We start from the raw sequence: 26,352 nt of genomic DNA, 5'->3' as shown, positions 1-26,352 counted from the left end.
AATTGACTATCAAGAATCGGTATCCTCTTCCATGAATTGATGATCTTTTTGATCAACTACAGGATCGAGCGTTTACTCAAAGATCGATTTACGATCCGGTTATCACCAGTTGAGGGTGAAGGAAAGTGACGTGATGAAAACTGCATTTAGAACCCGTTATGGTCATTATGAGTTTCTCGTGATGCCATTCGGTTTGACAAATGCACCTGTCGTGTTCATGGACCTCATGAATCGTGTCTGCAAGCTGTACTTGGATAAGTTTGTTATCGTCTTCATAGATGATATCCTCATCTACTCTAAGAGCGAAGAAGAGCATGAGCAACACCTCCGACTAGTACTTGAACTCCTGAGACAAGAGCAACTTTACGCCAAATTCTCCAAGTGTGAATTTTGGTTGAAAGAAGTCCAGTTTCTGGGTCATGTTGAGAGCGACCAGGGTATCAAAGTTGATCCCACCAAGATTGAAGCTATCAGCAAGTGGGAGACCCCCACTACTCCGACTCATATTCGCCAATTCCTAGGTCTCGCCGGTTATTACCGAAGGTTTATCGAAGGTTTCTCTCTGATTGCGCGTCCTTTGACCGCGCTGAATCACAAGGGCAAGAAGTTCATTTGGGAACCCACACACGAATCAGCATTTTAGACTTTGAAGAAGAAGTTAACCACCGTACCTATACTATCGCTTCCTGAGGGCAGCGACGACTTTGTTGTTTATTGTGATGCATCGAAGAGTGGTTTTGGTTGTGTACTGATGCAACGATCAAAGGTTATCGCTTATGCCTCCCGACAATTGAAGATTCACGAACGGAACTACACTACTCACGATCTTGAACTTGGAGCCGTTGTCTTTGCACTCAAATTGTGGAGACACTATTTGTATGGAACTAAGAGTACTATCTTCACCGATCACAAAAGTCTCCAGCACATCTTTGATCAGAAGCAATTGAATATGAGACAGCATCGATGGATCGAGACGCTCAATGACTACGATTGTGAACTTCGCTATCATCTTGGCAAGGCCAATGTGATAGCTGATGCTTTAAGCCGAAAGGAGAGAATGGCACCTCTTCGTGTTAGGGCTCTGAACATCACCATCCATTCGAACCTCAACAGCCAGATCAGAGTAGCCCAAGATGAGGCTCTCAATGAGGAGAATATATCTCACGAACATTTGAACATACTTGTCTCTCGATTCGAGGTTAGGGAGTCTGAACTCCGATGTTATGCCGGAAGAATTTGGGTACCTCTTTATGGAGATCTACGGAACCCTATACTTGATGAAGCACACAAATCGAGATATTCGATTCACCCTTGAGCGGGTAAAATGTACCACGACCTTAAAGAACAGTATTGGTGGCCGAATCTTAAGAAGGACGTTGCGACTTATGTTGGTAAGTGTTTGACTTGCTCGAAGGTTAAATCCGAGCATCAGAGACCTTCTGGTTTGCTTCAACAACCAGAAATCCCACAATGGAAGTGGGAACGGATAACAATGGATTTCATCACCAAGCTACCAAAGACAGTGGGCGGATACGATACCATTTGGGTTATTGTTGACTGCCTCACCAAATATGCACACTTCCTAGCGATGAAGGAAACTGATACAATGGAAAGACTTGCTCATCTATACATCAAGGAGGTTGTATCTCGTCATGGTGTACCTTTATCGATCATCTCCGATATCGATCCCCATTTTGCTTCTAGATTTTGGCGTTCTTTGCAAGAAGCCATGGGAACTCGTCTCGACATGAGTACTGCTTATCACCCTCAGACTGACGGACAAAGTGAATGAACGATTCAGACCTTGGAGGACATGTTACGTGCATGTGTCATTAACTTTGGAAAAGCCTGGGAAAGGCATTTGCCACTAGCCGAATTCTCGTACAACAACAGTTATCACTCGAGCATTAATGCCACACCTTTTGAAGCATTGTATGGCCACAAGTACCGATATCCTATTTGTTGGTCTGAAGTAGGCGAAAAGCAAATCACAGGACCCGAGGTAGTCCACGAAACGACAGAGAAGATTTCTCAGATTCAAGCTAGACTTAAGACTGCCCGCGATCGTCAGATTCAAGCTAGACTTAAGACTGCCCGCGATCGTCAAAAGAGTTATGCTGATCTTAAATGTAAAGACTTTGAATTCAATGTTGGTGATCGTGTTATGTTGAAGGTGGCACCTTGGAAAGGTGTGATCCGTTTTGGAAAACGTAGAAAGTTAAACCCACGATACGTTGGTCCTTTTGAGATCTTGGAACGTGTTGGACCCGTTACTTACCGTTTGGATCTACCAGCACAATTGAGCTCAGTTCATCCTACCTTCTACGTGTCAAACTTGAAGAAGTGCCTTGCTGCACCCGAACTCATCATATCACTTGAAGAACTTACAATTGATGACAAACTCCACTTTGTGGAAGAACCAGTTGAGATTATGGATCGTGAGATCAAAACTTTGAAACGCAACAAGATTCCGATTGTACAAGTGCGATGAAATGCCAAACGAGGACCTGAGTTTACTTGGGAGCGAGAGGATCAAATGATGCGGAAGTATCCTCACCTTTTCCCGACTCCTCCATCTACCTCAGCTTAAATTTCGGGACGAAATTTTCTTTAACAGGTGGGTAATGTAACGACCCTGGATTTTCCAACGTTTATTTATTAATAATTATTATTATTAATACTTGTGATTTAACGAATGTATGTTATTACATTTACATGTTGCCATGATTGCCCGTACTTGACTTTAATTGCCCGAAACGTCTTTGTGACACGCGAAACTTTCACGAATAATATTTTTAAATATTATTTACATTCATGATTGATTTTATTAAATCATTTTAATTAACAAAGGTTATTAGTTAGTTACTTGGGCTTTAATTAGTTTAACTTGTGAATTAATGGAACTTGGGCTTGTTTAGTGTAATGGACTCATGAATTTAGATTTGTAAGCCCACCCTACATCACATATGGACTTAACTAGCCCATTCTTCTTCATGTAAGTACCACTTAGGGATTTAACTAGTTAGTTTTACTTGAAGGAATCTAGTTACCATAATCCCAATGCACATACACCAAATAACCACACTTTTAAAGGCTTTAAATGTAATAATCTAGTGAACAAATCCTTCCCCCCTTGACCCACCCAAAACCGTCAGCCATAGCAAGCATAAGGGGAGTTTTGTTTTCATTTTTCATCACTTCATTCACTAGCATTCTCTCATTCAAAACACGCACACAAATTCCTCTCAATTTTTCTCTTCTTTTTCTCTCTAAATTGTAAGTAGCAAGAACTTTCTTCTCTTTTTTTTCTTTGGCCAAAACCGTGGCCTTACACCACAAAATCATCATCATCATTTGTTGTTTACTACTTGTTCTTGATTATTATTTAGTTACATGTATTTGTTAGTTACTTTACTTACTAGTTTCCATGAACCAAACTTTCTAGTTTGATTCTTCATTTTATCTTGTTATAACAAGAACAACAAGAACATAAACTTACTAGTTATGTTCTACATATACTTTCTTAAAGGATTGCAAGTTCATGTGTTGATTAAAATCATACTTGTGATTCATGAAGTAAACTTTAAAGTTTACTTTCTTAAAGATCAAACTTTGGTTTGAATCTTTAAAGTATGAACAACCATGAACAAATTACTTGTTTACTTAGTTTACTTCTTCATTTTATGCACTTTAATTTCATGTTTGTTGGTTGATATTGGTCAAATGTTACTAGTTAACTTTGATCTCATTAATCTTGAACTAAAGTTAACTTAAAAGTTCAAGAACATGTAAGTAAGCTTTCTTTAAATATAACTTTGTATACTTATGCTTGATCTAGACTTTTGAGTCTTGGATCTTCAAGATCAAACTAAGAACTATGTTCTACAACTTAAGATCTTGATTTCATAAGTTCACTTTCAAGTTTGTAACTTATTATTAGTTTTAAAGTTTATGTATGTGTTAGATCTAAGACTTTGATGTAACTTTGGTTCATCAAAATACTTGCAACACTTAAGTGAGTTGTGTTTCATGTCTTAGAATTACACAAGGGTTATGATGGTCAAACCTTGGTGAAAAAGATGCAAACACATCAACGAGTTGTACACTTAAAGCTACATGCATCAAGGATGAGAACCATGATGAACATCAAGCACCAAACCCACCGGAACCCACTATTTTTCTGTTTCCTGTCCTCTGCTTACTGTTTTGCTGTTTCTGTAATATACCAGTACACCTGGGCTACTTTAACCTTTATTTTCAGTTATCTCTGTTCGAGTAGATAACTTTTCATATAGGACTCGTCTTAATCCGAGTTACGGTTTAGGATTTATGGCCCTCCGATCGTCACTATGTCCTTTTAACGTTGTGCAGAAATTTCTGACCTACTCGCACTTAGACTGTCTCCACGGTCAAACGAAGACGAGTTTGCTTCTGTAAATTTTACCACACTTAAAGGACTCATATACGGAGCCATGGCCACTGGTCTCACCTTAATTCAGTAAGGGTAGAGGCCGTGGTGACTGATCGAAGTCAGCTTTTGTTTTAAACTACTTTCATGAACGAAACTTACTTTACGCCTTTTGTTTGATGATGAATGATGATGACCCTTAAGACCTTATTTACATACTTTTAAACCTATTCAGACGATTTACTGGCTTAGTACTATTTGACTTAGGTTGAGGACCCGTTTGGACAACCTTCATTACTTGCTTACTTTCCGAGTCATACTTTACCGCTACTTTATCATTGTGAGTTATAGCATTCCCTTTTTACTTTAACTTATTTTGGGAACTGAGAATACATGCGGATTTTATGTTTTACATACTAGGCACGAGTACTTAAACTTATATATGTGTGGGTTATACAACGGCATAAACATTCCCTTTAGCTCGGTAACGTTTAATCATTGGTTTTTGAACCGTGAACGCGAATCTTAGATATGGATCCATAGGGTTTGACATCCCCACTCGGGCTAGTAGCGCTAGCATTTAACGAGTGTTTAATACTTCGTAAACATACGCACTTGCCAAGTGTACTTTCAGGGGGTATAAACGTTAAGTTAGTTACCAAGTGCCCACGGTTAACATATACTTTATCATACTGTTTTGAAACGCTCTTTGTAGCACTGAAATCTCGTGACCTACCTTACATACTGTTATACTTAAACTATAGCTCACCAACCTTTGTGTTGACGTTTTTAAGCATGTTTTTCTCAGGTGCTTAAGGTTATTTGCTTCTGCTGTCGTGCTAGTCTTGCCGTAGACACCCGCTGCTCTAGTGTTATCACCGCATGAACTGTTTATCTTGCATTCAAACTTTTATACATTTGAAACTATGTTTTGTAATGACCTAAGGGTCACATACATTTATTCATGCTTGCTATTCGTAGAAGCATACTGTTGGTGTAAAACAATTGACGTCGGTTATGACGTCATCTTTTTATCATGAATGCAACTTCTTTTATTATAGCATATAGTGATTGACCTTGTAATGATCCTGTTGTTGATGATTCGTACACGATGGTTTTGTACGGGGCATCACACTTATACTTAATGGATATATGTAGAATATATATCTTTTTATTTTTTATATTTATATTTGTATCTATATAAATAATAAATAGATAAATAAATATTAAAGTAAATATTTTATTTTTATTAAATATAATTAAAATTAAATACTTAAATATAAATATTAATTATAAATATTAAATATTGAAAACTGAAAATGAGAATAAAAAGGATACGGATACTTTTTTCCTTTAGGTAGAAGTTAAATATTTTTATGTTTTTGATGTGTAGCGTAATAATAAATTAATTAAATTTTTTTGAAAATCTTAAAATCCGAAATTAATGGCTTGATTATTGGGAGAGTTTAGTAATATTAAATATGAATGAAGGTTAATTGAGTCTTTGAATAAAGAAGTTGAAAAAGTTTAGTAATGCATATTTATGAAATAAATTAATGGTTAGATTGAGATGTATATTTATGATCTAATGGATGAGATTTGATATTGAACTTGAAATTGAAAATATATTTCTTAATTAAGCTTTTGCTTTAATAATAAGGGAGATAAATTATTGGATTTCTTAATTTATTTTAATATACAGATTTCATTACCTAAAATAGTATATTATATTATTATATAATATTATAATTATATTAATAGTAACATTTAACATATGTTAAAATCATATTAATAATATTATATATTAATTTATTATTACAAAATAATTTTAAATAGTCATAAATAATACGTAGTATTATTTTAAACAATACATTGATTTAATATATTGAAAACCATTTACAATGCTTTTTTATTGTAAAAAAGTTATAAATAGATATTTTTCTATTAACATTATAATATTATTTATGAGTGATATTTAATATAAAATTGTATTACACTTATTGTAACGATTCGCCAAAATCACTATTGACGCGGTACGTTATTCATTGATTTCATAGTGAGGTTTTGACCTCTACATGATACGTTTTGTAAACATTGCATTCTTTTGAAAAGGCACACCATAAATGAATATCTAATTCCAAGGTTTTTGACATTTGATGATTTCTACATATAGACAATCACCGTAAATAATAGTTTACAATAATACATACGTTGACAATGCAGTCAAAATAAGATACATGGTAATGATTTTGTGAATGCAAAGTTTTCTCGAATAAAGCATGTATGACTCCATGCACATAGCTTGTATAACGTATAAGCAAACAGCGGAAGACTTCTAGGAACCTGAGAATAAACATGCTTAAAAGTGTCAACACAAAGGTTGGTGAGTTCATAGTTTTAATATTGCGCATACTCTGTATATAAAGGCGGATCACAAGATTTCAGTTATTTCATCCAAAACGTTTATCAAAATATTCTATGAAATTGAGCACCCTGGTAACTAAACTTAAAGTATATATGTAATAAGTACCCCTGTTTTAACATACATGCAACCAACATGTGCAATACACGCAAACCAACGTGTACTAAACTCAAATAGCATACGTGATGTGTGTCGCGAGGGGTACGAAATAGTGTTTATTTTTAGTGCGAAATACTATTAAATATGCTACAATTTTACACAAGTTATTTATTTATTTATCGAGTGGATATACTTAAACCTTGCTACAACACTTATAGGCAGTGTACCTAATCGTATTATAGTATAGTTTTTAGTAAGTCCGGTTCGTTCCACAGGGAGCTCGTGAAGTTTAACGCTATATTTTTTTACACACAATATTTGTAAAAATACAAAAATATATATGTACTAGTAGTATTATTATTATAAAGGGGGGTTTTTACCGTTTAATGACCGGTTTGTCGATTTTAAAACTTTAGTCGCAGTTAAAACCAAATGTAAAATATTAAAAATAAATACAAGACTTAAATTAAAGCATAAAGTAAATAACGATAATGAAATTGCGAATAATAAAAGTGCGATAAAATAAACTTGCGATAATTAAAAAAAATGCGATAATTAGAAGTGCAATTAAATATAAAATAAAGGAAATTAAATATGAAATAAAAGAATTATGCTTATTTAAACTTCCGTAATCATGATGTTTGACGTGTTGATTTTAGTTTTTTTGCCCATGGGTTAATTGTCCTTTGTCCTGGATTATTTAATATGTCCGTCTGGTTTTTGTCCATAACAGTCCATTAGTTATAAATATAAAGTGCGAGTGTCCTCGTCAAATTATTCTTATACCCGAAGTTAAATATTCCAACTAATTGGGGATTCGAATTGTAACAAGGTTTTAATACTTTGTTTAATGAATACACCAGGTTATCGACTGCGTGTAAACCAAGGTTTTACTACTTTGTTAACAATTACACCAATTACCCTTGAATGTAATTTCACCCCTGTTTTAATTATTCTAGTGGCTATTAATCCATTCCCGTGTCCGGTTAAATGAACGATTATTCGTACATATAAATACCCCGCCCATCGTGTCCGATCGAGTGTATATGGTAATTTATAGGGACGCCCAATTGTAAATCTTTATATTAACATTAACAAACTATCATTTAGTTAAACAAATATAAAGCCCATTAATAGCCCATAGTCTAATTTCCACAAGTGTCATTCTTTTGTCCAAACCCCAATTATGGTACAAAGCCCAATTACCCAATTTTAGTAATTAGCCCAACATCATGATTACTTCGTTTTAAATAAGCATAATAATAACTTAGCTACGAGACATTAATGTAAAAAGGTTGAACATAACTTACAATGATTAAAAATAGCGTAGCGTTACACGGACAGAATTTCGACTTACACATTCAAAACACTCCTTAACATAACCTTATTATTATTATTAATTAAAATTAAAATTATAATTAAATTTATTTATGTATTACAAAAGAGAGATAGAAAGATATATTATGGTGTACATAAAATGGATCACGAACTCGCTTTAAATAGAATGTGGCCTGAAAAAGCCCCTCATGCGAGTCGCATGAAAATGGGCATAGGGCCATGCGAGTCGCATGGCCATGAATTCCAGCTCACATTCGTTTGGCTCCTAGCTTGTCGACATAATTTAATAATAATAAATATATAAATAATTTTAATAATTATTTATATATTTATATTATATTTATATGCATAGTTGAGTAGATAATTTTAGTCCGTTACGTCGGGCGTTTCTTCTAGGCTCAGGTCCCGGTTCCGGATTTTCGGACGTCCTCGCGTACTATTTTATATCGTGTACTTTGCGTCTTGTAACTTGTACTCTTGTTATTTTGAGACGTTCCTCATCAATAATTTGAACCTTTTTGATTGAATCTTGTACTTTTTAGCTTTTTGGACCTTTCCGTCTTCAATTTGTCGAATCTGCCTTTTATCTTCACTTTTTAATATTTAAACGAATAGTGCTTGTAAATCGAACAATATCAACTAAAATCTTGTCTTTCTTGGGGAATAATGCTGTAAAATATGTGTTCATTTTTGGCATTATCAATATTCCCACACTTAAGCGTTGCTTGTCCTCAAGCAATATAGTCTTGAAACACTTGAATCACTTCTTTATTCTTCACACTTTGTACATAAGTGACTTCAATACAGCGGTATAAACAATGATAGTAACGATGTGGTTTAAAGGTGGGTGTGTCTTTTATAGTTGCCTCGGGTTTAGGTCAACGACACTTGCAATCAAATAGCCGATTTACTTTCGGTTTCCAAAGCAAAGTGCACATTTGAAAGGTGGTTTACAGTCCCACATGACTATAAAAATTTAGATCCTTAAGGAAATTGGATCTTTATGAAAACATTTGATCTTTTGAAAATTCAAGCTAGATTTTACCCTAGACAAGTTTTCTGATTTGATCCATCATCGGTGTTGCAAAATATATCTGTGGATCAATATTTTGGCTAAAACTTTTAGGCTCGTGTAATCCACTGCTATCCCTGTATCGGAAAGCACACATCCAGTTTACTTGTTCCGTATATTACCTTTCGGTAAACTACCGTCCGGTTGTAAAGGAAAGCGATGAACAAGAAACTGTTAAGGCAATGTCCAGTGACATGCAGATGATTATGGTCTTTTTAACGTGTCGGATGCTAGAACTATCCTTGGTAGGAGCAATAGTAAAGATCATCCTATAATTTTTCGGTCTGGCACAAGGTCCTGTCTCCGACCATGCTATGCAACCACCGTTCTTACGGTTGACACCCGATTTGGTTCAGGTGACCTAATGAATTCCAGGTGAATTCCTAGGATTTTACGTTCAATGGTAATGAACGCATTGAAAATGGATTTTCAGAAAACAAATTGGTTTGTAATTTTGATCAAAATATTTTCTCGTTCAAGCTCGAGTTTAGATATCATTGAATTCCATGAGTTTGAATTCTCAATCTTTAAGGTCAATCTCTAGGATTGAGTAATATCAGTCTTAAAAGCTGATTTTTAATCTTTAAGGAGATTATCCTTTCTGGGGATCTGATTCATTAGTCTTATCAAGCTAATTTGCACGGTGCCCTCCCCATTTTACAAGACAGACCCTCTCATGGTTAGGATAAGTCTGACCACTTGGCGACCCTGTTTGATGCTGAGGTCCGTGGATTTCCTGCTGATTTTAGTGATGACTTTTCTAGATTTTTCGTCAACCTACAGCTGGTCTGGACGACAACTTCATGACCTAAATCAAGAAGCGCGTGTCTTTTTCGAAAGACTTTACTTCCTTTTAATGATGGAATTGATTCATCGTGTAGATCCATCTTTTTATCTTTATTATAATATTGCGGGTAAAACTGATTAGTATCATCCAAAACAAAAGTACCTGCAATAATCTTGTACAAAAATATGTGATAGATAGTTTTTAATTGAATAACATGGTACATTCTCCCCATACTTAGTTTCTTTCTTTGCCTTTTTATTTTCTTCTATTTCATTTTAAATGAATTCAAGCGTTTTAGGGTGTTTCTCAATTTATGTCCTTTTCGAGGTAACGATAATTTCGGTATTATCACCTAGTTTTCATCGTTCATAAATATGTATAAACATGATTTTGAGTTCATTTAGTTGAAAATTTTGAAAAATTTACTAGAAGTGGGTAGTCAGTATATAAGACTAGGGCTGTTCCTTGTTATCGGAGAGCACTAGATTCTAATACAACTACTGCGTTACTAGTATTTTAGTTGAAAATTTTTCAAATTTTCACAAAATTTGGCAATTAAACTAAGTATAAACCCGAGAGAATTTATAACCCTTCCCCACACTTAAGATCATGCAATGCCCTCATTTGCATGAAATTAGACTCTAATTATAAATTCACGAAGGTGATTAGTGTAGAAAAGTGATTAAAAATACCGAGTTTGCAAACATGTTGTTGTCATATCACATTTGATATTTTGCGTCTTGTCGTCAAAATTAGTAGCTTTTGCTGAACTTCATGACAGTCTTTGAAAGTGCGCTGTTTTACCCTGTTGTGTACATAACATAAAATACAAACATATATATACATATTTTTGAAGTTTGGTACATAACCCCACGTTCAAAAATTTATAATATATAATATTTTTGGCATCCTTTAGATCAATAAAATTAAAAATAATGATAACAAAATTTGTCGCCCCGCCCTCGGGTAAAGCAATTTCGGTTCAATGACCTAGTGTTCAACTTACGACGAATTTAAAAATCATATTTTTAACTTAAAGAAATAAAGTAAATTTGGTTTTTTTTTTTTTTTTTTTTTTTTTTACGAACTTATATTTTCACAAATATAAATTAAAAATATAGTGTTTCGCCGAGTTCCCCGGCAGCGGCGCCAAAAACTTGATGTGTGTCGCGAGGGGTACGAAATAGTGTTTATTTTTAGTGCGAAATACTATTAAATATGCTACAATTTTACACAAGTTATTTATTTATTTATCGAGTGGATATACTTAAACCTTGCTACAACACTTATAGGCAGTGTACCTAATCGTATTATAGTATAGTTTTTAGTAAGTCCGGTTCGTTCCACAGGGAGCTCGTGAAGTTTAACGCTATATTTTTTTACACACAATATTTGTAAAAATACAAAAATATATATGTACTAGTAGTATTATTATTATAAAGGGGGGTTTTTACCGTTTAATGACCGGTTTGTCGATTTTAAAACTTTAGTCGCAGTTAAAACCAAATGTAAAATATTAAAAATAAATACAAGACTTAAATTAAAACATAAAGTAAATAACGATAATGAAATTGCGAATAATAAAAGTGCGATAAAATAAACTTGCGATAATTAAAAAAAATGCGATAATTAGAAGTGCAATTAAATATAAAATAAAGGAAATTAAATATGAAATAAAAGAATTATGCTTATTTAAACTTCCGTAATCATGATGTTTGACGTGTTGATTTTAGTTTTTTTGCCCATGGGTTAATTGTCCTTTGTCCTGGATTATTTAATATGTCCGTCTGGTTTTTGTCCATAACAGTCCATCAGTTATAAATATAAAGTGCGAGTGTCCTCGTCAAATTATTCTTATACCCGAAGTTAAATATTCCAACTAATTGGGGATTCGAATTGTAACAAGGTTTTAATACTTTGTTTAATGAATACACCAGGTTATCGACTGCGTGTAAACCAAGGTTTTACTACTTTGTTAACAATTACACCAATTACCCTTGAATGTAATTTCACCCCTGTTTTAATTATTCTAGTGGCTATTAATCCATTCCCGTGTCCGGTTAAATGAACGATTATTCGTACATATAAATACCCCGCCCATCGTGTCCGATCGAGTGTATATGGTAATTTATAGGGACGCCCAATTGTAAATCTTTATATTAACATTAACAAACTATCATTTAGTTAAACAAATATAAAGCCCATTAATAGCCCATAGTCTAATTTCCACAAGTGTCGTTCTTTTGTCCAAACCCCAATTATGGTACAAAGCCCAATTACCCAATTTTAGTAATTAGCCCAACATCATGATTACTTCGTTTTAAATAAGCATAATAATAACTTAGCTACGAGACATTAATGTAAAAAGGTTGAACATAACTTACAATGATTAAAAATAGCGTAGCGTTACACGGACAGAATTTCGACTTACACACTCAAAACACTCCTTAACATAACCTTATTATTATTATTAATTAAAATTAAAATTATAATTAAATTTATTTATGTATTACAAAAGAGAGATAGAAAGATATATTATGGTGTACATAAAATGGATCACGAACTCGCTTTAAATAGAATGTGGCCTGGAAAAGCCCCTCATGCGAGTCGCATGAAAATGGGCATAGGGCCATGCGAGTCGCATGGCCATGAATTCCAGCTCACATTCGTTTGGCTCCTAGCTTGTCGACATAATTTAATAATAATAAATATATAAATAATTTTAATAATTATTTATATATTTATATTATATTTATATGCATAGTTGAGTAGATAATTTTAGTCCGTTACGTCGGGCGTTTCTTCTAGGCTCAGGTCCCGGTTCCGAATTTTCGGACGTCCTCGCGTACTATTTTATATCGTGTACTTTGCGTCTTGTAACTTGTACTCTTGTTATTTTGAGACGTTCCTCATCAATAATTTGAACCTTTTTGATTGAATCTTGTACTTTTTAGCTTTTTGGACCTTTCCGTCTTCAATTTGTCGAATCTGCCTTTTATCTTCACTTTTTAATATTTAAACGAATAGTGCTTGTAAATCGAACAATATCAACTAAAATCTTGTCTTTCTTGGGGAATAATGCTGTAAAATATGTGTTCATTTTTGGCATTATCAATACGTCCGTTTTATAGTTCAGGCTAGGATCTCTATACTTGGAACGGACGGGGATGTCAAGCCCCATGGATCCATATACAACTATTCGCGCCCACCAGTTCTTATAACCGACAGCTACTAGTTACCAAAGCTAAGAGATTTTTGGTTCAAACTCAGTGTAGAATTTAGTATGTACTTGTGTCCATTGCATTTAAAATAAAGTGCATGTATTCTCAGCCCAAAAATATAAATTGCAAAAGCATTTAGTAAAGAGGGATAAAATGAACTCACGTATCAATATTGCGGTTTAATATTGTAGAAAAAGTATGCAGACGCAACGGAGATGATAAATGCAAAGTTGGCCTTTGATTCACAAACAATACCCCCGAACAATACCCATAACATCCTTAGATAAACCATTTGAAAAACCCGTTTTGAAATCACTTGAACATAACCCAGTTGTAGTATTTTATGTATATTACTAATAATAATAATAATAATATTAATTAATAATCTTCATAATAATCTTAATAATAATAATAATGTTAATATAGAGAATATGAATATGTATATATGTGTGTTTTTGAAATGAAATTATGCGGAGTGTTCAGTAAAATGATCTTTGAATATATAAGCCAGTATGACCATGATGAAGCATTAAAATAATAAAAAAAATAAAATGTGTGAATTATTAGCAGCCATCGAATTTGTATGTTTCTCTGCCGTCATCATTTTTTATTTTTTATATATATAATAATAAAATAATAATATAATAGAATGAATTCAATCGAATGAATTTAAATTTTAAAAAGTTGTGTTTTTTAAATACTTTAGGGTATGTTATGTAACTTATAATTAATAATTTCTATCATGTCGTTTTCATGTGAATAGTAAATTAATTAATTTCGTTTCATTTACTATTCATATGAATAGTAAATGAATTAATTTCGATTCAACTATTTAAGTTACATTGTTATACGTTGTGTTTTACAGCTTGTACTTCTTTGATTTAATTGCGTTTTTCTTATAAATTAAGAAAAATTACATCATAAAAATAAAACGATTAAATACGTAAAATTTTTAATTTGAAAATTGCATCATTCAATAGTAAAATTTTAACATTTCATATATAAATATTATTCACATGTTTCCCTATATATATATATATATATATATATATATATATATATATATATATATATATATATATATATATATATATATATATATACACACACACACACGCACACACACAATTATATAATTATCACAAGTTATGACGTCCGTGAATCGTCGGACAAACAATGTTTTCAACCGTTATATAAAACTTATTTACAAAAGTTTTAAAACTTGTCAAAATGCATTGCTTATCATGACGAAAATATTAAATCATATAGAGAATTGGTTTAAGTTGAAATTTTTCGGGTCATCACACTTATCGCACAGATTTAAACAACTACGTTAATATAATATTTGAAGAATATTATATAAATGCACGGGCTCATGTTTCTCAATTGAAGTTAAAATGATTATTTGATAATCTTTATAATTATTTAGATGTATGTTTGTCCTGCTCGAAATAATGGAATTAGTAAACATATACAATTAAAGATGTCTATGAAATATTATTCTTAACGGTCGATTTTACAACAAATTTTTTAGGGGCTCATGTTTGGTGTTTTATCGATTATTTGTCAATTGAAATTAAAATGATTGCAACGGACGACTCATAATCTATGCGTTAATATTCAATACTAATATTTCTGATACAAATATTATCAGTAGTAAAGGATTTTTTATTGTAATTATATTATACATTTGATAAGTATCAATATTAATATTATCGATTACTAATTTTTAAAAATATCGTGCAACGCACGAGCTCATAAAACTAATTATATTATAAAGTGATCTAAAGATCAAATGAATGGATGACATAATATAATTTTTTTTTACATATATACACTCTGCGTCTCATAAATTATCTCTAGTAGAAATAAATGGTTGACTGAAAGAGAAATTACAAGTATTAATTTCAGTAAATGTGTGTTTATTGAGATTCATAGACAATTACCCAAAGGCTTATGACCTAACGTTATCAAGAAGTCTCATCAACCTTGATGTTATAAGTTCGAGACTCGTTGTGAACAAAAATAGGTGTTCCAAAAAAGTGTAATATATATATATATATATATATATATATATATATATATATATATATATATATATATATATATATATATATATATATATATATATAGACAATTACTTCATTCGTCCCATATTAACAGTATATTATCCGTTTTTTGGTTGTCCCAACTTAATAGCCAATTTCTATATAAGATTAACTAGGTAAAATTCTTTTATACATGCATGTAAAAAAACGTAGGTAAAAAGTAAAGTTAACAAAATGTATGATGTAATAATGATTGTTCTTAAACTGTGTATTTTTATGTCTGTGGATTATTAAATGAGACGAAGGGAGTACTAGAGTTTATATTTTTGGTGAGTATGACACGTTGACCTGTCCTAATATGATGAGGTGATTAACATTAGGAGTTGGTCTAAGCGGTTGAGCGTTTTAAAAATTACATGTGTACTTTGATCCTGTTCAAGTAAGGTCGTACATGTGTACTTTGATGAGTATGACATCATGTTGTTGGTTGTTGTTGCTGGAGGTACACATCACTCTTCTCGGTTTGAAGTACGAGAAATAGATGTTCAACCTTAAATGTCCGAGACGTGTCACAATATGATGAGCTGGTTAACATTGAGAGTTGGGCCTGAACCGTTGAGCCTTCTAAAACTTACATGTGGAGCTTAGGTAGCCCATTTATCACGTGTGCACGTTGCCGTGTGTAGGGCATATGAGTGACCACTGCCTAAAGGGCTTGCACATTGTTTCCACCCTGATAGCATCTTTTGTCTAATGGTCTCTGGTTGAGCTTTTTTGGTGGACTTAAATCGGCCGAAAAATAGATGAGGTCAATTTTGACAGATACAGATACCGTAAACCTCGTGAAAATGTGACTTGTTTAGAAGATTTTACGTCTTTCGAATAGAAATGTAGTAGACGTATCATTAACAATCAATCGGATTTATTGAACAAGCACTATATGAATAGTAATGAACCACGAATTCAATCATACAATCAACAATATATTTGAAAACTCATATGACGTCCATATATTTTACGATACAAAGTGCAACAAAAAGTTACCAACAATCACACTCGGTCAGTAAATCAAGCCATCCTGCAGCCTCATGTTTTTACGAGACCGCACTTGTCCTTAATTTTGGTATCTTTTGTTTGACAAAGAAAGACGATAAAACACTCTTGCTACGCACAGGAGGACGGATAGCGTCATGTTTAGGACTATCAAATGAGCGGAATGACATCACTGCCCTTGGACCTTCAACCGATTCCTGTCAACGATATATAAAAAAATGTCAACATTTTTGATTATTCACATCATTTTTCCTTGGACTGTCGATCACTTACATGAATAAGACAACATAACGAAGTTTTGAACTGTCCATTTTGACCCTTTAACTTATAAATGAATCGATTCAAATTATTTGTATCTCTAGCAGATCAAATGAGTTAATTAAAAATAGCTAAAAAGAGCGCATGTCAAATGCAATGACGACTCTAGAATCAAAACTCAATGGTTCCCGAAGTGGCCTAATTATATTTAGTGGTTGTTTACCACCAAAAACCATAAATCCTAAAAATTATATAGGATCAGGTAGTTAAATTTGGTGGTCTCCTATACAATTAAAAGGAATAAAGGGTACTTTTTTTAAAAAAATTCTAAAGTAGGGGTGTCCTTGAACCCCACACCCATACAAGTAAATTCGCCACTGGTCATACCAACAATGTGTATCTTCATGCATTGAATGTCCTAAATTAGCTTATTTTAACTTGCAAGAGGTCTCAGGTTCGAATCTTGGGGTGGGGTGTGGTGGGGTGGCCAAGGAAGAGTTGGAAAAGGGAGTATTCCTGATGTGCTGTGTACAGTAGAGTATGGGGTCGGAGTACTCACCCTTCCCGGGTAACCCGAATAGGGAAAACCTTACAACAACATTTAGCTTATTTTAAAAAGATGATTACTAATGAAATAATATAGATAATTTTGGTGATCATATCTGAAAACTAATCATTCATGATACATCACTTTTGACCAGAAAGTGTTTCGGTCAACCCAAACCAATTGGTACAAAATTACAAGTTTTGACATGTTACTCAACCTGCCCATTTTGCCACCTTTGATGTTTAACTTAAATATTGTCAACTTTGAAACTACCTGTCGCGAGATGCCAAGTGTCTGAACAGCTGTGCTTGAAGCTGGGCCTAATTTACGAAGCTTCAGATGAGCTTCAGATGGTCTTGTTTGCACTCCATCATTGACATCTGAATATACTTGTATTGGAGATTAGAAATATTGTAATATTATTATTTTTCTATAGCTGAATATATAACATATTTAGTAGAGAGATAGATACATACTGGATGCATGAGACGACAGAGGAACACCACCAGCAGGTCTAGTACTATTACTATCAGTGCTGTAAATCACAAGTATAATAATAGTAGCGCCATTAGAGTCATTTTGACAAGTTACTCAACCCGCCCATTTTGTAACTTCAGATGGGTTGAAAATCTAACTACTAACTGAATAAATAAGTGAAGAAGATGTTTACACACCTCATTGAGCGTGAAGTCCCTTTTAATGTAGACGTGGTTTCGGATGCTAGATGCCAACATAGAGTATTTGCAGCTGGCGTACCTAAATTAGACGAAACTTGTTTAAAACTGTACAATAACACAACGATAATAAAATTTAAAATGAAAAACATTTGCTACCTGAAGATAATTGTCGTGGTCGTGAATGAAAATGATTCTGCTTTGCATCAGTTTGAATTTGCGGGCTAAAATGGACCTTTTTGCTGACAGAATCTACGATAAAATGTGTAAGAGAAAGGGAAGTTAACAATTAGCAACTCCATCTGTTTCGGTGAGTTAACATTTGTTTACTGTGTTGGTCCCATTTCTTATCTTGAGCAAAATGTATAAATTTAATTTGTGATTCCTTTTTTTTACTTGATGAGAGCACCAAATCAAGATGTAAATTATAACGGGTTATTCACCTAAAGTAGTTACGTGTTCGCAACCTTGTAAAATGCTATTTTAAGAAATGGATCATAGTTTTGATGACAATTTTTGTGATCATGATTTTTAATATAAAAAAGGACAAAAATTTGTATTGATGGGTGACTAATTGCTAGTCTTAATCCATTACCCAACCCACCCATTTGCCACCTATATAAACACTTGATAGTTTTGACCCATTACCTAACCCACCCATTTTCCACCTATAGCAAATTGTATAAATAAATCAATGGTAATATTCTTACTAGGCAAACTGTAATGCTTGTGATGGCGTGGTACAACCGCTAGCAATTGTTGTTGCCTTAGAGCTTCTCTATCCGTATATGTTTGGCATGTAAGAAGTTGCTTAATAAAACAAAATAAAAAGTAAAAAATAATAAATAATGGCGCCATGGCGGTATGAAAAAATAAAAATAAAGTTATCCCACAAAAACCGGCAATGCAATTTACCTGATGTAAACATGTAACCTGTAATTCGGCTGTTGAAATTTCTAAAGATTGTTGGTCTAAAAGATCGGTCAATTTGTAAGCAACAGTACCAAGATGGTCAACGGCATTTACAAGAGCTCGTACTGCATAGTCTTTCAGGTTATCAAGTACCCTACAAGAAAATGTGTACAAAATTATTTAAGAACTAGTACAAACTTCATTCGATTTGATATATGTGTAATATATGCATGCATGTCTTTAATTCTTACACTTGTTTTTGTTCGCTATGAAGATAAGATTTTTCACAGTATTCGGCTGCAGAATAAAGTTGAGGCCTTAGATTTTTAAGTTCCTAAAAGAAACATCAAACAAGATTAGAAATGCCACAATGATCATGCAACCAAAAAAGCACTTAAATGTGTATCAAAAGTGATCATATTGACCTGAAATCATAGTAATCAGTCATGAATGAAAAAGGTGGTAATGATTATTATATTATTAAAATTGGTCTACAACTTGGTTAACATAGTTTTGCACGAAGAAACTGATTACTGATATAAATGTAAAAGTATTTAACTATCTTGTATTCAAGGAAGAAGTATCCGTATGTTTAAATATGAGCTGATTGTTCAAGTCTTACATTGCCAATCACATAAAGCATATCCAAGCATTTGTTTTTGACATTATGATCTTGAAAAGTTTAGTAATGTATTGAACCATTCAGAATTGAAATACTCTAATAACCATTCAGCAAATCTATTTACTTTAATATCCTCCTTACAGCGTATCCTATCCTGAATACTTATAAGCAGTTATATTTTTTTATTTATTCATTTAAAAGGTTAATACATTGATTTTACATCATTAGTAAAGTTCATTTAGAACCTTTCAATCAATTAGATTTTGAACCATTCGGCGCTCGATCAATTTTGTTTTATCAAACACACTGTAAATGAAATCCATACTATCTTTACCATATGAATTACACCTACATTTAATCTCAAATCTCAATATCTACCCAAATAAGCATCAAACGGATTACTCCTATTTAGGCAATTACCACCAATTAAAATCTATTTGCCATAAAGTTTGATGTACTTTGCCTGTTTTTCAAGAGAAGTGTTTAACTTCTGCCATTTCAGCTTCAAATCATCAAGGGAACAACTTTAACTTTGAAAGTCATAGCAATCAGCAAAATGACCAATTCTAATGTGCAATTTATTCACAAAAGAAATCAAACAGTAATGGTCTTAGATGAAGGTCAATCACACAGCACAAATACTCCTACTCATCCATATAATACACATATACAAATATACATAAGTAATTTTTTGCATACAACAATACACTCAGATCTGATATCAAATAAAATGCAAACTTCAAACTAAAATTCAAAGAATCAAAACCTGCAGGGCTTTAACAAAGCTAATGTTTTGCTCCATAGAAGGCTCACTAAAGGTCATTGCTTGATTTGATTGCTCCAATTCCATCATGAATATAAAAAAACAAAATGGGGGAATTTCAAGAAAATTTGATCATTCAAAATTGAGCAAAAAGATCATAACTTTGATTGGTATATTGCAAAATTATGAAATGGGTATGAAAATTTAGGAATGGGGTTTTCAGTTAGAGTGATCTTGGAAACAGCAAATTGGTTGTTGTGTTTGATTAGAGATTATAAATTAAGGTTTGGTGAGCAAAGAATATTAAAGAAGAGTGAAGACAAAGAGAAAGAGTGTGATTGTTGAGCAGAAGCTAACCCAGGAAGAAAGAGTTGGTTGCAAGTGAAAATGACAATTTTTGGACTAATATAACCGTTAATTAATATATTTCGTTAATATCCTCATTTTCTTAATTTAAATTTCTAAAAAAACCAAGTGAATATGATAACTCTACCTGGGTTCCTTGTTGACGAGGAGATAGTGAGAGTTATCTACGTGTTATTTTGGGAATGTTTATTTTCTATCTATTAAATATTTTAAAGAAATTTATCTTTTTATTTTTTCAAAAACAAAAGTTATGTCAAAAAAATTAATCATTTTTTAATAAGTAAAAATTTGACATCAACGGACCATTTGTAGTGGGTAGAATCGTTGATTGGTGGTATGATAATATTTTTTTTTTTTTTTTTTCTATGACTAGGATTAGGGAGAGTAATTGATTGGATATGAATCGGGTGCGCCTATATCCATATCTATATTCATATCCATTTAATTTTTAAAATCTATATTTATATCAATATCCATATCCATTTAAATATAATTCGTTTATCCATATTCGTTGAATTAAACGGGTTATCGAGGTATCCTTTAGGTGCTAAGTTTTTCTAAAAATATTCCTATTATGAAATGTAATCATCAAATTATTTTTAACAAAGATGTGTAATATATATATATATATATATATATATATATATAAGATACATGAATCTATATCTATATAGTCATATAAAGCTCTAAAATAATAATTTCATCATTAAACTAATTACCCTTTAATTTTCATAATGATGATGTCATAATTATATATTAATTTAATAAAAAAAATAATACGAAATCTTTTATAAAAAAGAAATACTAATCTCTCATAAAATGTAATTTTAATTTTCTAAAAAATTTTAAAAGGCATTTATTAATAATAGTAATAATAATTATTATTATTAAAAATATAAATACTCAACTTTGAGGGAACTTTATTATTATTATTTACTTTTAATATAATAATTATAATTATAATTATAATTATTATATTATTAATATTTAAATATGGATTCTTTTTACAAAATTAATTACGTTACATATGTATGCGAAAATACATCTCTATATATTTGTAAAAAAACAACGACAAGTTTCTTAGTCAAACGGGTCATTAAAATAAATGACTTTAGCATTTACATTCACTTAATACCTAAATGTAACAACCCAACCCGTATTAAACTGGCCCATAAATTTTTTTCCTTTTAATATACGTTAAATAATACTTTAGGTCCCATTACACATTTACCAAAACATATTTGTTACCAAAGTAAGTTCAACGAACTTAAAGCATACATTAATAATTTAAATTCTCAATACAATAATACGTAGTTAAATCATAAACCGGTTTTAATCATTATGACCCGACTAGTTACGTTTACACAAAACCGAGCATGGTGATTTGGGACTGCGCTACCCAAATCCTAATCGAGTACAAAAGCAAGATCTTCTAAGCAACCTAGCCAAGATCTCTAATCTCCAAGCTTACCCGAGCCGCCAAGCATGCGAACCTATAAAAAGTCAACAACGAGAGGGTAAGCTAACGCTTAGTGAGTGAGAATATACTACATACATATATATGCATAAAATGGACACGCCACACAAAACCAAATACCGCATACCGGAGCATCCAAGCATAAAGGCAAGCTAGTCTAAGCATACCGTAAGATCACTAAGCAACGAGCTAAAGATACATCAACAAAATATAAGTTCACCAACAACGATGTGAACAATGCCAATAAGCTACACCCGGAGGGTTAGCTACATCACGACAATACAACATTATATGTATACAATATATGTATATATATATATATATATATATATATATATATATATATATATATATATATATATATATATATATATATATATATATATATATATATATATATCTCGAATAACATAATTTGCTTACGCTTACAACACAATAATCATGGTTAACCAAATCTTCGCAAGGGAATGACTTCGCGAAACAAATCATCGATGTTCATAACAACCATTAGTGCACTTAACACTTCGTACACTAACCCCACGGGTGGCATCTTAACACTTCGATACTTCACCCCGGGTGGCATCTTAACACGTCGACACTTCACCCCGAGTGGTGTCTTAACACTTCGACACTTCACTCTTCATTTTACTTGAGGTGGCATCTTAACACGTCGATACTTCACCTCGAGTGGCGCCTTAACACATCGGCACTTCACCCGTTATTCTCTTGGAGTGGCATCTTAGCACATCGATACTTCACTCCGGGTGGTGTCTTAACACGTCGAAACTTCACCCCGTCACATTACTTTGAGTAGTGTCTTAGCACATCGACACTTCACTCGTCACGTGAAATGTGGTGTCTTAGCACATCGACACTTCACATCTCACGCTACAACAAATAAATACATTATATACCTACGCATATAATTATTCCACTCACTATATTAACCCTTCGTCATTGGGGTTATATAAGTCCACATCACACGCCCATGTGATAAAGTACACACAAAGTGTGCACCTCGCCAAAGTGGTCAACCAAATTGCACAACCGTGCCAATTGGACCTATACACAAGTCCATCAAATCCACCTATATTTGAAGTGAGCTCTATAACCGAGAACCACTTCACCCGACCCGCACCCATCCTACACATACATATGCATATAGAATATTAACACTCACCTTGTCGCCTTGCTGAATGCTTCCAAGTAATCCGCGACTCGTCAATGGAAAATACCTATTCCATTATCACAAATACCACAACATAATTAGGGTGGATTTACAAACTAACCCAATTTACACTTAGTGCAATTTCGACCCAATTGCACTTCCAAGCGCAAACCGCGCCCAAACTAACCAATATTCACTAACACGAGTGAAAATGGTCCTAACACACTAATTAAACCCGATCACAAGTGTTAAACAAGTGTCATACTCATTTTGACACCGAAACCCTAATTTTGACCCATTTCAAAATTAGTTAACCAAACACACCCAAAAGTGTTCCAACACTTCCAATATCACTAAACCTAGTGATTAAACTCATTATCAAACCCTAATCAAGGCCAAATCATCAACCGACCCAAAACTCACCAAGTGACAAGAATAACAAGTCACCATAAACCTACTTCATCATCTAGAAGGGTTTTACAACAAACTAGCTCAAAACCCTAACTTGAATATCAAATCTAACAATTGAAATTCAGAGTTTGAGCTTACCAATACTACCACAACGTAGCTAGGAGCGAGATGAACAACTTTAGAACCCGAGCTTTAGCGAGAATCCGACTCCTTCTTCTCCAAATCCACATCTCTCTCTCTAAAACCCTTACTCTCTCTAGATGAGGTTGAGAGTGTTTGTGTGGGTGTAAAGTGATCCAAAAATGATCAAGGGATCAGCCTTGAAGGCTCCAAACTGGCACCCAAGTGAAATTACCATTTTACCCATTTATAACAAATTAAAACAGCTGGCTCGACAGACAGTTTGGACGGCGTCCCAAACCTTGGACGGCGTCCCACCTTTTGTTGCTGGACGGCGTCCCCTAATCTGGACGGCGTCCCACCTTTTGTTGCTGGACGGCGTCCCCCTATCTGGACGGCGTCCCACCTTTTGTTGCTGGACGGCGTCCCCCTATCTGGACGGCGTCCCGATCTACTACAAAATCAGAAACAGAAACAGGGTGTTACAACTCTCCCCCACTTAGAATCGATCACGTCCTCGTGATCCTCGTCAATTAACCAAACGGACCACCCCCTACGGTCCTCAAACATAAGTCCAATCCGACTTTCCTAGGCAACTCTTCCCATTGGATCACCTTTAACAACTAAAATCGTCACCCCGCGACTTATCAAAACCACATCCGAGCACTAAAACCTGCTCAAGTCCCCATATCGGGAAAAACTCAACCAATCTCGTACCGAGATATAAATTCCTTAGCGTACCTTTACCAAGGACAACGCTAAAAGCGACCAAGTCTCAACCTAAAGTCAACAATCCGAACGTTGAAGATCGAACCACATGAATCCTTACGGATTACACTTACCACTAAACATCCTTTGTAGTGCGCAATACAACCAATACGCCACTATCCTAACATCATATAAGCGAAACACGGCTATCGCAATCACTAATCACACAACATGGTCGTCACGATCCCACCATCGGTGTATAAAACGACCGATAGATCACACCACACGGTCCTTACGAACCCACCATCGGTGTATAAAACAACCGATAGATCACTCAACACCGGATGAAGTCAGCGGACCCCGTCAACGGTCATGCTTCACCGATATAACACTACACCCATGATGAAGTCAGCGGACCCCGAAGGTCATGCTTCACCAATCAACGATCTCATGATGAAGTCAGCGGACCCCGAAGGTCATGCTCCACCAATGAACGATCCCATGATGAAGTCAGCGGACCCTGAAGGTCATGCTTCATCAATCAACAATCCCATGATGAAGTCAGCGGACCCTGAAGGTCATGCTTCATCAATCACCAATACCATGATGAAGTCAGCGGACCCCAAAGGTCATGCTTCATCAATCAACGCCCTTTTTGGCCTCGAACGACGAGTAGCGTAACATCGCGCTCTGCTACGCCATAGTGAATCCTAACGGATACCACTAACCATTCACACAATCGAGCAAGAACCACCTATATCAAACATAGGCACAAAACATTAATTCTCTAAAAGAGGATCCGATAAGCACATCCCATAACCGAGGGATTTCACCTTGCTCGCCATACCCGTCCATTATCTCTCAACGAGATTTACCACATTACCACCTTGGTGATAATTCAAATCCAAAATCATAGGTACAATTTAACCGAAATTGTACTCTACCACAAATTGACCAAATCTAGGTCCCAACACAAATTTTGGATCTATCAAAAGCATTGTCCGAAATCTCATACTAAAACCTCCGCGTGCGGGAGTGTAACTCCCCCACTTGGAATTACGTTCCATAACCGCATCTCGTACACCCGTACAATGCTACCAAAGGCAGACTTTACCAATAATTGGGTTCACACGGCCCATCACCATGTCTTGCTCCAACTTTGAGCATACCAAGGATCCTAACCTATCCTTAAACACTTCGAACGAAAAGTGTACCACAAATTACACGAACTATACACTCGCAATCATCCAATTGCTTTATTTTGTTGAATTTCACCCGATCACTCATGAACCTAAGGGTTTCACTTCGGTACCCTAAGTACAGTGTAACCGCAACACAATCGGAGTCAAACACCACGCTAGTAGGTATAAAAAGGCACCTAATGTCGTGTCACGTAAACTCCTTTACCAACATGCATCGAGATCAACACTCGATTTTAAGAGTTTCAATTTACCCGACGAACCTCATGGTTCATCAACTTCAACACGAAAGCGAACACGCGCTTAACGACCGAACACCAAAACCCATTTCCATGGCTTGGTAGAAACATTTCCAAATACTAAGGAATGCTTGGTTGCACCAAGTCTTACGCCCTTCGCCCATTAATCAAAACATCACCATAGGGTACTTCCATTAGGAATGTCACCCATAACAACAATATGCACAACACAAGGCATTTTACAAACTCAAATTCAACGTCACTTAATAAATAATCAAAGGACATATTTATTAAAACGAAACGTACCTTAACGTCTCCTTGCCGCACCCGTCCCTGCTAACTTGGGACATTCCGACTTACGATGTCCTTCTTCTTGGCAATTGAAGCACACCATGCCATCACCCTTTGGCACCGAACATTCCCATGACTTGTGACCCCTC

General features: G+C 34.1%; 1 protein-coding gene across 2 annotated transcripts; it reads right to left on the bottom strand.

Annotated features, from left to right (window-relative positions):
- Window positions 1-16,295: 16,295 nt before the first annotated feature.
- LOC139873105 (protein ABIL1) lies at window positions 16,296-20,532 on the bottom strand. 2 transcript variants are annotated; one of them, XM_071861043.1, is made up of 9 exons: window positions 20,228-20,532; window positions 19,091-19,173; window positions 18,843-18,993; window positions 18,638-18,737; window positions 18,087-18,179; window positions 17,928-18,009; window positions 17,730-17,788; window positions 17,527-17,642; window positions 16,296-16,645 (listed from the first exon to the last, which is right to left on the bottom strand). In XM_071861043.1, the coding sequence occupies exons 1-9, from the start codon at window positions 20,312-20,314 to the stop codon at window positions 16,490-16,492; spliced, it is 927 nt and encodes a 308-aa protein (XP_071717144.1). In that variant the 5' UTR covers window positions 20,315-20,532; the 3' UTR covers window positions 16,296-16,489. The 2 variants fall into 2 exon arrangements, with proteins under 2 accessions (XP_071717144.1, XP_071717149.1); XM_071861048.1 differs by having other exon boundaries at window positions 17,527-17,633; window positions 20,228-20,531.
- Window positions 20,533-26,352: the final 5,820 nt, after the last annotated feature.

The sequence above is a fragment of the Rutidosis leptorrhynchoides genome, chromosome 1 (genome assembly GCF_046630445.1).
Source record: "Rutidosis leptorrhynchoides isolate AG116_Rl617_1_P2 chromosome 1, CSIRO_AGI_Rlap_v1, whole genome shotgun sequence".
NCBI lineage: Eukaryota > Viridiplantae > Streptophyta > Magnoliopsida > Asterales > Asteraceae > Rutidosis > Rutidosis leptorrhynchoides.
This window is presented reverse-complemented; position numbering and strand designations above follow the sequence as displayed.

Excerpts from the sequence above, each read along its gene's own strand:
- LOC139873105 (XM_071861043.1), bottom strand. The coding sequence starts at position 20,314 with ATGATGGAATTGGAGCAATCAAATCAAGCAATGACCTTTAGTGAGCCT. Across the intron at positions 18,180-18,637 it reads CAAGCATTACAGTTTGCCTA|ATTCTGTCAGCAAAAAGGTC; the intron begins GTAAGAATATTA and ends ATTTTATCGTAG. Across the intron at positions 16,646-17,526 it reads CACTTGGCATCTCGCGACAG|GAATCGGTTGAAGGTCCAAG; the intron begins GTAGTTTCAAAG and ends TATCGTTGACAG.